The sequence below is a fragment of the Myotis myotis genome, unplaced genomic scaffold (assembly GCF_014108235.1).
Source record: "Myotis myotis isolate mMyoMyo1 unplaced genomic scaffold, mMyoMyo1.p scaffold_m19_p_1, whole genome shotgun sequence".
Classification (NCBI taxonomy): domain Eukaryota; kingdom Metazoa; phylum Chordata; class Mammalia; order Chiroptera; family Vespertilionidae; genus Myotis; species Myotis myotis.
The window spans coordinates 148,378,030-148,390,547 of record NW_023416313.1 but is presented as its reverse complement, the minus strand read 5'-3'; the positions used below and the strand labels follow the sequence as shown (position 1 = coordinate 148,390,547).

Genomic DNA, 12,518 nt, shown 5'->3' with positions numbered 1-12,518 from the left:
TGAGCCGAGATAAGTGAGATATGCCAGGTATTCAAATCGTTACCAACAGTTACTGCTGTGTGCTGGCTGACTCCAGCTAGACCCAGAAGTCCACAGCTCCAAGTGGCACATCATGCCACATATATCGTGATGAATGAACAAATGTGTGAATGGAACTCTGGATATAACTATAAAGCTCTGATCCATCCCAACACCCCGTGTCTTCTCAGTGACTGAAAATTGCTGATTGCCAACGCAGCCATATGAAGAAGAGGGCAGGTACAGGGTGGGGCAAAAGAAGGTTTACTGTTGTGAGTACACAAAACAGTTTATTCTTATTAATTATTATTTTTAATTTATTATATTTTTAAAGTTCTCACTCTAGAATATGCTTAAAGGGGGGGAGGGAGAGACAGTGATTAGTTGCCTTTCATATTTGCCCCAACCCCAGCAGGGATCCAACCCAAAACCCAGGCATGCACCCTTACCAGATTAGAACCAGAAACCTTTCAGTGTCCGGGAGGACACTCCAACCAGCTAAGCCACTCTGGCCAGGCTGTACTATTTTCCATACAAACAACTTTAAATTACTTTTGCCTGACCCTGTATTTCCTTATTTATTTTAATATGTTTTTATTGGTTTTTGAGAGAAGAGAGAAAAGGAGAGGGAGGGAGAGAGAGAAACATCAATTGTAAAAAAACATTGATCAGTTGCCTCCCACACACCCTGACCAGAGACTGAACCAGACCTGGGCATGTGCCCTGACTGGGAATCCAACTGGCAACCTTTTGGTGCACAGGAGGATGCTCAACAACTGAGCCACACTGGCCAGGGTGCGACCCTGTATTTAGAGCTTACTGCATACTGACCACTAAGGCTACAATAGTGAAGAAAAGGGGTCCCTGCCTTCCTGGCAAATTACAATCTACATGAAGATGCACACTTAGTCAAATCACTATAAATCAAAACAAAATTGCAACTGAAAAGGGCTGTCCCTGAAAGGTGGGAAGATCCCCCTCAAAAGTAATAACAGCGGAGCCTGAAGTGCAAAGGGAGGGGAAGGAGTATCTGGAGAGAACTTTGAGTGCAAGTCTATTAGCAGGGACGATGGCTGTGGGATGAAGCTGGGGAGGTGAGTGGGAACCTACTCATGCATCCCCTCTGGCCATGAAAAGAATGTTGTGTTCATCCTGAAAGCAATGGGGAAAAAATAACTGGACTGCACGTCAGGGTGGGGTGGGGCGTGTGACAATCCAATCTGAAACTTGACATGACCACTCTGGCTGCTTTGTGGAGTACAGATTGGGAACTTTGAGGCTACTGCAATGGTCCAGGCCAGAGATTCTGGTAGCTTGGACTTGACCAGTGGGCAGTGGACATACAGAGGAGAAAGACGCAAGAAATCTTTAGGAGATAAAGTCAAAAGAACTTGTGAATACTAAATGATGTTACCACCCCTTTGGAGACCAGGCCAAGCGAGGCAGCAGTCACCAAACTTAACCTGCTCACAAGACAACTGGGTATTTTTTAAAATACTAGAGGCCCAGTGCATGAATTCATGCACAGGTGGGGTGGGGCCAGGCCAGCAGGGGAGAGGGGCCTCAGGCAGTTGGCTGGCTGGCCCTGCCCTCAATCGGGGGTTGGGCAGGCCGGGGGGAGGGGCCTCAGGAAGTTGCGGGGAGGGGGCAATCAGGGCCCCAATCCGCAGTGCGCATCATAGCGACCAGTCATTCCAGTCATTCCAGTAGTTCCATTGTTCTGGTCGCTTGTCTTTATATATATATATATATATATATATATATATATATATATATATATATATATATTCCTAGACTGTATTCCTGAGTTTACTCGGTAAATCTGACCATGACATCTACATTTAAAAACATTCCCTAAGATCTAGCTGGTTTGGCTCAGTGTATAGAATGTCGGACTATGGACTGAAGGGTCCTGGGTTCAATCCCGGTCAAGGGCACATACCTGGGTTGCAGGCTCGATCCCCAGTAGGGGGCATGCAGGAGGCAGCCAATCAGTGATTCTCTCTCATCATTGATGTTTCTATCTCTCCCTCTCCCTTCCTCTCTGAAATCAATAAAAATATATATTTTTAAAAAATTCCCCAAGAAATTCTTCTGCCCCCGTCTACAAGCACTGGTCTAAGGGACCCTGTCTCTGACACCTGACCCAGAAGGCCATGATGTGGAGAAGTAGGGCCTATGGCTCTGAAAGTTGACCTCCTTATTCCAGAACCACTTTGGGAGGCTGCACAACATGCTGATCTGATTTTTCCAGCACCATGCCAACACATTCCTCAGGAGCAGGTGCAAGAAAGGCCTGAAGAAGGTCAACCACAGTGCCCTGTTTACACTACCAGGCCTACACACATGGGTGCATGCTGAGATGTGCACACACACACACACACACACACACTCCATCTGAATGGGCCATTCCTAACATTCCTAGGACTAAGAAATCACTACGAACATGCCACTCAATCAGTACCTTTCCTCATATATTCTAGGGATTTGTGGTTACTGTTCATGCTATAAACGTGGGTTTCTCTCACATCAGTGTTTCTCTTTCTCTCCTTCTCTCTAAAATGAATAAAAACATATTTAATTAAAAAATAAAAATAAATAAATAACAGACTACATATGTCCACCACAATCATTACAAATGTCCACTGAGGGTATGACAGTGGACTAGAGAATAATAAAGGTTATTCTTAGAGAGATTCCTAGAGAAGATGAAAGGAACGAGGATCCATGAGGAGGGGGCCAGGAAGGACTTTGTGTCAGCTGGTAGAAGAGTTGTGGTCAGGATCCATGAGGAAATGAAGCCAAACGTGTTGGGACTTTGAATAGGACACAGGTTGCAAGGCTCTGTAATTCTTAGAATATTCATTGTGGATGGGACTTGGAGATCATCAAGTCCAGCCCTGACACACTTCCAATGAGAGCACTAGAGGTCAGTGGCTGGTGACACAGCTGTGGCCACAGAATTCAAGTTAGAACCAAGGCTAGAGTTCAAGTCCCTGTCTCCAAGCTAAGTTCTTTCCACTAGAAACCATTCAGGATCCCTTAGCTAGCTCATCCCTTTGGTAAAGCAAGTCCTATCTTTCTACGGCAGGGAATGGATACAGTACATACATGGCGGTAAAGAGGAAGAGGGACTAGCCCCTCCTTATTGGTCTTTGTAAGAGGACAATTTGCTCCTCAGCATTGTCATCATCCTCTTTTCTAAAACTGCTTGAACCCTGACCCACACGTCCTTTAGGACCCCCAACACCGTGTCATTCCTCAGAGTATATACAAAGGGGTTGAGGAATGGGGTCACAACACTGCTCAGTACTGAAGGGACCTTGTTGACCTCCAGATATTCTTTCTGGGAGGGTGTCACGTAGATAAACACTGTGATGCCACTAGAAATCATGACTATTGTCAGGTGGGAAGCACAGGTGTTAAAGGCCTTCTTCCTTCCACTTGAGGAAGGAATGCGCACTATCGTCAAGATGATGTACGTATAGGAATAGGCCACAAGGACTATGCAACAGAGGATGACGGTGGACGAAAGCATGAAATCCATCAGCTCAATGGCAGTGGTATCTGCACAGGCCAAGGCCAGCAAAGGCCCACTGTCACAGAAGAAGTGGTTAATAATGTTGGAGCCACAGAAGGGCAGCTGAGAGATGAAGATGATTGGGAAGAGCACAGATAGGAAGCCTCCTACCCAAGAAAACACAACAGTCCCAATGCAGACAGAAGGTCTCATGATGGTGCTGTACTGCAGCGGGTAACAGACAGCAGCATAGCGATCATAGGACATGACTGTCAGCAGAAGAAACTCTACCGTGCCCAGGAAGAAGTAGAAATAGCACTGGGTGATACACCCAGCAAAGGAAATGGTTTTATCCCCAGATGCTAAGTTGACCAACACTTTTGGAGAAATGACTGAGGTGAAGAGGATGTCCAGGATAGAGAGGTTGCACAGGAAAAAGTACATGGGGGTATGGAGACAGGAGTAGGACAGCACAATGGAAATGATGAGCAGGTTCCCCAGGAGGGTCAGCAGGAATGTGGACAGCAGCAGCATCAGGAACAGCAGCTCCACCTGCCTGCTGAGGGCAAATCCCAGCAAAATAAACTCCCCCACGGTGGCAGTCTGATTGGCCATGGGCATGGGGGCAGGGCTCAATTCCTCTGATGGAACAAAAGGAAAAGGTGCTTAGGAGAGTGTTCAGTGTACAAAACCCATGGCTGTTCACTAGAAAAATATGAACATAAAATGTGTTAATCCAATCTAAATTTAGATTTCATATCTAAATTTGTAATCTAAATTTAACTTGTTTCATATTATTTGCCTATCAAATTAAAACTTTTTAAAATGATCATTTTGTTAACAAGGTGTCTGCCTTAAGTCCTACCCTGTTACATAGTTTATATGAACTTTCTAAAAACAATATAGCAATTTATATCAAAATTCTTAAAATTGAGCAAATTCTTAGACTCAGAAATCCACCCAAAATACAGTTATGGAAGTTTTCAACGATTTTGCTGCAACAGCATTCATCACGGAATTGCTTATAATAATGAAAATTTAGCAACAGCTTTAATATCCAAAAATGGGAGATGGAATAAATAAATTATGACACATATAAATAATAACATTATGCAGCCATTAAAAATTATATTTTACCATAATATGTCAATGGCAACTTTTATGTAATAACAAAATAGCCACAATGTATTATTAAGTTTTTTAAAGCAAGGTGTAAACTAATAGTAACATTATGATCTCACTTTGGGAATTAAATGTAAATCAGTAAAAGTCCTACAATAATCAAGACATTGCTGAAGAAGAAGAAGCTAGGAGGCGGGGGTGGCTTGCCTAGTACATACAAGACATAAAAATAGCTAATTAAACCAAGATGGTATTGACACAAATACACACAAACTGACCAGCAGGACAAAATAGAGAGCCAAGAAACAGACCCACACAAATATGAAACAGTGGTATATGTCAGAGATGAAAGGAAGCTGGTACTGCTGATTGTCTGTATGGGAAAACATAACATTGGATTCCCCACCTTATATCGGACACTAACATCCATTCTAGATGGACAAAAATATAAAATGAAAACTTTCAGGAGAAAATATAAGAGAATATTTTATTTTGGGCCTTATGGTAGAAAAATACTGATTAAAGATCTGAGAAATGGTAAACAAAAAAAGAAAATATTGACAAATTAAACTATATTAAAACTAAGAATTATTGTTTATTAAAAGATCCCCAAAATAAAATTAAAGGCAAATTACAAATGTGACATAGATAATGGACAAATGTTTATTATCTGTAATATATAATCAATATATTGATTCTCTCAAAGCCATAATAGAAAAGCAACCCAATAAAAAAAATGGGCTAAATATTTTATCTGAATTCTATTAAGGAGGAAAGAAATATAGCCAATAAAATATACAAAAAGGACATAAGACACTGGGGGGTTGGAGAGTCTAGGGGATTGTCAAGGTGGGGGGAAAGGAGACATATGTAATATTCTTTGTAATACTTTAAGCAATAAAAAAAATTTAAAAAAATATATACAAAAAGATGTTTGATATCATCAGAAATTAGGGACATGCAAATTAAGACAATAACAAGATAACTTTATACCCATTTTACTGCAAGACAGTCGAATCCTGACAAGGGGCAATATAGCTAGTTCATCAAGAAAACTCTGGACTTGGAGTTGGGAGACCTGGTTTCAAGTCCCACCTCTTACCACCCTTAAGACTGGACAAATCACCTTATCTTTCTGGACATCTGCACATGAATCTTTTTATATATATATATATTTTTATTGATTTCAGAGAGGAAGGGAGAGAGAGATAGAAACATCAATGAGGAGAATCATTCATCGGCTGCCTCCTGCACGCCCCCTACTAGGGATCGAGCCAGCGACCCTGCCATGGGAATCAAACCGTGACCTCCTGGTTCATAGGTCAACACTCAACCATGGAGCCATGCTGGCCAGGCTACACATGAATCTTCACAGGACAAGCAGAGAGAATGCTCTTTTTCCCCATCTTTCTCACAGCTGGGATGATGAGAAGCTCAGCATGGAAAATAAGATATTCATAGGAAGTGCCTTAGGAAATCATAAACCATCATATCGAGTGTTGCCGTTATTTCTAGAAACTCTGCAGTTTCGGCAAAGAGCACACCCTGTTTCCCTTGTCCCCGCTGAGACATTGGCCAGCCACCCAGAGCACTGTCAGCTCTGCCCTGGGATACATCTTGTCAGGTCACAATTTTGCCTAAATTGTTTTCTCCTTGAGCAGCATATCTAATTGGCTACAAAGAGGGAAGAGAAAGGGCAGCTGCTTCTCTACATGAGAATTTTGCTTAACCCTCCTTGCCTAAGATTTCAGAATGAAGAAACTACCCTCTGTCCCCCACATTCCACACAACAATACTCAGAGCCACGGCCGGTGTGGCTCAGTTGGTTGAATGTGATCTCATACATCAAGAGGTCACCAGGTCAATTCCCAGTCAGGGCACATGCCCGGGTTGCAGGCTGGATCCCTAGTAGGGGGCGTGCAGGAGGCAGCTGATCAATGTTTTTCTCTCATTGATGTTTCTCTCTCTCTCTCCCTCTCCCTTCTTCTCCCTCTCTAAAATCAATAAAAACATATTTTTTAAAAGTAAGCCCGGCCACATAGCTTAGGGGTTGAACATTAACCTATGAACCAGGAGGTCATGGTTCGATTCCCAGTCAGGGCACATGGCCAGGTTGCGGGCTCCATTCCCAGTCTGGGGTGAACAGGAGGCAGCTGGTCCATGATTCTCTCTCATCATTGATGTTTCTCTCCTCTCTCTCTCTCTCTCTCTCTCTCTCTCTCTCTCTCTCTCTCTCCCTTCCTCTCTGAAATCAATAAAATATATTTTAAAATAATAATAATACTAATAATAATACCCAGAGCAACACTCACGGAGACTCAACAATACTCACATTAGCCTAGATGAGGCCGACTAGCCACCTCCAGCATGTCCTGCCCACACGGCAGCCCCGGCTTGGGCGCTGTAACGCTGAGACTTCTGCCACAAACCAACTGCACTCTCAGGGCTGAAAGGAGCAATACTGTGGAAGGGTTTTACGTTTGGATCCCATGCTTTGGCTTCCACTGGGGCGGGGTGGGGCAAGGCAGGGCAGTGAGAGCATACACTTTTAGGAAAGGATCCAATCATGGGGAGTCCTCAGGGGCACAATCTACAAAGCGGTCCCTGAATACTATGCCTGAGCCTGAGGCCCCTGAGGCCCACTTAGGAAAAGTTGCAGACTCCAACATGTCTACACTAGCAAGAACTGAAGTCAGAACACCAGCCAACATTAACACCATGGGGAATATCTTAGAGAGCCTCCCCATGCACAGTCCTTTATCTGCCCCCATCTCCAGTCCCATCATGACAACTGTGCTTATTCCATACTACCGAGTATTACCCTCTCCAATATCCTAAAGTATTTATATCAATATACCAAATCTTCAGTGATCTTCCACCATCCAAAAGAAAAAAACCCAAGCAGCTCAGCCTGACACTCAAGAGACCCACGCCTAATCTCTCCCAGAATTACCTCCCAGCCTCGGCTCCCACCTTACATACCCTCATACACATCTTTTACTTCAGTCTAACCACTATTTTTACTCTGCCCCAAAATGGCCTTGTGTCCCCATGTGTCTTCTCCACCCACCTAGTCTCCAGAGCCCAGCTCTTGTCCCTCCTGCTCAAACCTACAGGGTTCTCCCTCTCCAGAAACACTTTTCTTACACTTGGAATCAGGAGTCCACAGTATAGAACTTGAATGTTTTTAACCTTTTTTGTTTAACTATAACACATTTACATACAAGGGCACAAATCATGAGCTCACTGAATTATTATAAAGTGAACACACTCATGTAACCACCACCCACGTCAAGTGATAGAATGGTACTAGCACCTCAGAAGTCCCTTCTAAGCTCCCTATCTCCGTTCCAAAGGTAACCTTTATTCTGATTTCTAACAACATGGCTTAGCTTTGCCTGTTTTTGAAATTCATATAAATGGAATCATGAATTGTTTTGTGTTTGCCATCTTTTGTTCAACCTATATTTCAGAGATTCAACCGTGCTGTGTGACTCATTTTCATTGCCATATACTGTTTTATCATCACACACACACACACACACACACACACACACACACGCACACACCTTTAGTCAGTTAGCTTGATTGGGCCTCTGTTTTTTAAATTCAAAGTGTCAATGACTAAGAAAAAAATATCACCTTTCTAATCAGAGTTCTCTTTTAAGGTCCAAAGCAGAATTCATACTTTACAGAAATTTAATTCACATAAATAACATTCATCAATTTATACAATAAGCCATAAAATTAGTATAAAGGTCAATAATCTTAGAGCAATGAGAACAATCTACCCAGAAAGTTTAAGGCTGCTCCCTTATCCTGCTTTAACTCCAGTCACTCCCATGCCTGCCTTCCATTTATCTGAGAATATTAATGGTTCCAGCAACTGGCTAATTATGATAGGGGACAAGGACAAATATTTTCCAAACCCAACCAACAATTTTATGATGTACTAGCAACTCTCATGAGCATGCTACACGTTTTTTAAAAACATTAGCTTCATTATATATTGGTAATTGCTGTTTTATATTAGCCACCACCTCCCTTATATGAGATCATAGAACCATGGAAATTTGGAGATGGGAGGATCCTAGTGCTGCAACCTTCTCATTCCACAGGTGGAGATATTAAGTCCAACACAGGTTAAATGAGTTGTCCAACGTAACAAAACTGGTGGGGTAAAACCCAGCTATCCTGACTACGACAGCAGTTTGGAGGAGAGAAAAAAAATCAGTGAAGGCTGGACATGCATACACAGGGTTCACGGTAGATATGAGATTAAATTGAGCCTTAAAGTCTTTACATTGGGGTTAATGAGCACTGGGATGTGAGTAGAAAGAGCCAGGTCCTGGATCAGGCTACCGTTTAGCAGTTATATGATTCCCTGAAGGCAGAAAGTAGGTTTTAACCCTCTTGGTATTCCCCAAGCCTAATACCATGTAAGGGACGCCAGAAAAGCTCAACAATGACTGAGTGAGTGAGCAAATAAGTGGATATGAAACTGTATACTCTGGAGACGTTTATACAGAGTAGAAAAAAGAATGGAGCCTCAGTGAAGGCCTTCATTTAAAAGGCAGGAGAAAGAGTCACCATGGGAACGAGAGGAGTCAGAAAACAGAACAACAGAAACAGAATCATGCAAGTGGGGAAGGAGAAATTCAAGATGGTAGGAGTAGCAACAGCACCAAATATATGAAGAGGTTATGGAGAACAAGAATGAAGAAAAAGTAATTGAACAGTTTGAAAAATAATAGGGCAAAATGTCTATTAATAAGCTAGAACAGCAGCATATTTTGGCTAGGCAAGAGTTGGGGTTCCAGTGTTGCTGGGAAGAGCAGATAAGATCATCCCCGGCCTGGCACCATCGACATGCTACCTGAACCCATTCCTCAGAGCTTCCGCTTTACATTAGTGCCTTGAATTCTGCAGCAAATATAGGTAAGAAATGCCCCCTCACATCTATTTGCGTATATAAATTTGTATATAAAATGAAGATTAGAACTCTGACCATCATTTAAATTCAAGGACTTCAGCATCTACCACGCATCCGCTTGGAACACAGTAGACTCGAAGATACTCAGTAAATGCAGCATGCATAAATAACTGAATATTAACTTCAGAGAAGCATTTAGGATAAATTGATATGAAAGCCATGGCAAAAACTGGGTAGCAATGTGAAAATCTTCTGTATGTCATTTCTCATCTCTTCCCTGCAACCACCAGTGACCCAGCATGTCTCAGATCACCAGACGAGGTCAGGACCAGAGAATTTGAAGAATAAAGGGCTCATCTTCATCAGTCCTGGTCTTAAATGTCAAGAATAGAGACAGAGATATCATTATCAAAGCCTCTAAAGGCACTGATGCCACTGGCCTGCCCTTCGCTGGTCAAGTGCAGGTTTACTTCTGCTCTTTGCCACTCAACAAACATTTATTGACATCTCCTGTAGCTCAGGCACTTTTAGTAGATGCTGGACACACACACATCAGAGAACAAGCCCAGTCCTTGCCTCCAAAGTTTATAGTATGGAGCAGAAAGTCTACAGATGAACTGCAGGGTGTGCTGGGAAATGCCTTAAATTATATGCAAAATAGTGTATATAAATCTACTATGTATATAAATTGGGAGGGAAGTGGGAAAAGTCAAATTCTCAAATGGCTTTCTGATTCAAAAAATATTAAGAACCACTGATTTGGGCTCTGCAAGTGTGGCTTAGTGGTTGAGTGTTGACCCATGAACCAGAAGGACACAGTTCAATTCCAGTCAGGACACACGCCTGGGTTTCAGGCTTGATCCCCATTAGGGGGTGTGCAGGAGGCAGCCTATCAATGATTCTCTATCATTGATGTCTCCATCTCTCTCTCTCCCTCTCCCTTCCTCTCTCTGAAAGCAATAAAAACATTTTTAAAAAAGAAAAAGGAACCACTGACTTAGGACGATCCATTTTCCTCATTTCTAAGTTCTTGGCAAGTATCTAAGCACTTACAGCACCTCTCTGATGTCTTCTCACCTTTGCTGTTCACATGACTTCCTCACGAGCTGGAGGCAGATTCCCAGTGGTAGAGGAGAGAAGCACACCTCGTAGCTGTCCTTTGTAGTTCCCAGGAGCTCTGTCCCAGGAAAGATGAGTTTCTCCAGAGAGCGGCTGCCCCTGCTCTTTTGGAATATCATAATGCATCCAGTGGGCAGAGCACTGCCTACAGTACAACCCGACAGGCAGAATGACTAGGGAGGAATTTTTATCTCTTTTGAAAGTACTACTTGCTTTCTGAGACTTCTCCAAACTAAACACCCACTGACAGAGACGGAAAAACATGCTTTTCTTTTACAAAGGGTCAAAGGAAGCTCAGCGAGTGGTTCAGACTAGGAGGAAGAAGGCAAAGTTAGTGAGCGAGCACCCTGGGCAGAGCATATCTGGTCTGGCAGTCCTATTTCCCATGCAAATTAATAAAGTGTCATTCTTGAATGTTCATCACTCGTAAGGACATTTTTGTTAGTGTGACTTTCTCAGGACACTACCTACCCATTACCAGACACAACCTGAATCTTCGAAAAGGAGAGACAGATCCCCCTGGGCTTCCTTGGAATAACACTGCCATTCTCTTCCTCAATGCTTTACTTTCCTGCTGATTTCTGTAAGATATAAAACATTTAAATTTTACAATGGAGTATTCTAATAAGCTTCAACCCCAATATTCTTGAATATGTAATGCCTAGAAGCTAGAAAAGTCTCTTTTAAATTACCACCAATTTTCTGATTAAATTTTGGGAATAGACTGTGTTTGTTTTTAAATTTTATTGGGTTTATAGGGGTGATATCCTATATAATAAAAGGCTAATAAACAAATTGACCAAACTGCGGAACAACCGGTACCTATGACATGCACTGACCACCAGGGGGCAAGACGCTCAATGCAGGAGCTGCCCCCTGGTGGTCAGTGCACTCCCACAGGGGGAGTGCTGCTCAGCCAGGAGCCAGGCTCACGGCTGGCAGCACGGCGGCAGTGGTGGGAGCCTTTCCTGCCTCCACAGCAGCACTGATGTCTGACTGCCCATGGGGAGTGGGCCTAAGGGGAGCGGGCCTAAGCCGCCAATAGGACATCCCTCAAGGGTCCCCAGACTGCGAGAGAGCACAGGCCGGGCTGAGGCCCCGCCCCCTCCCCATGCATGAATTTCATGCACCGGGCTTCTAGTTGGTTAATAAAATTATATAGATTTCAGATGTATGATTCTACAATACATCATCTGTATATTGCATTATGTGTTCACCATCCCAAGTCAATTCTCCTTCCATCACTATTTATCCCTTTTTACCCTCTCCTACCTTCCCTACCCCACTTGCTCTCTGGTGATTACCATACCATTGTCTGTGTCTATGAGTTCTGTTTTGTTTTGTTTATTGCTTAATCCCTTCACCTTTTTCTCCTAACCCTCAAACCCCCTTCTCCTCTGACAGCTGTCAGTCTGTTCTCTGTATCTATGAGTCTGTTTCTATTATGTTTGTTAGTTTATGTTGTTCATTAGATTTCACATATAAGTGAAATCACTGGCTTCTTTCACCTGCTCTCCAGGTCCATCAATGCTGTCGCAAAAGGTAAGATTTCTTTTCTTTCTTTCTTTCTTTTTTACAGCCGAGTAGTACAATATTGTAGTACCACAGATTTTTTTATCCATTCCTCAACTGATGGGCACTTGGGCTGCTTCCAAATCTTGGATATTATTGTAAATAATGCTGCAATGAACATAGGGGTGCATATATTCTTTCCAATTAGTGTTTTTTGGGCTTCTTCAGATATATTCCCAGAAGTGGAATTGCTAGGTCGTAAGGCGATTTCTATTTTTAATTTTTTAAAATATA

At 42.7% G+C, this 12,518-nt stretch overlaps 1 protein-coding gene across 1 annotated transcript; it reads right to left on the bottom strand.

Moving 5' to 3' along the window:
* Positions 1 to 3,163: 3,163 nt before the first annotated feature.
* Positions 3,164 to 4,153, bottom strand: LOC118672603 (olfactory receptor 6J1). The gene has a single exon (XM_036342217.1). The coding sequence runs from the start codon at positions 4,151 to 4,153 to the stop codon at positions 3,164 to 3,166; it is 990 nt and encodes a 329-aa protein (XP_036198110.1).
* Between the last annotated feature and the right edge of the window lie 8,365 nt (positions 4,154 to 12,518).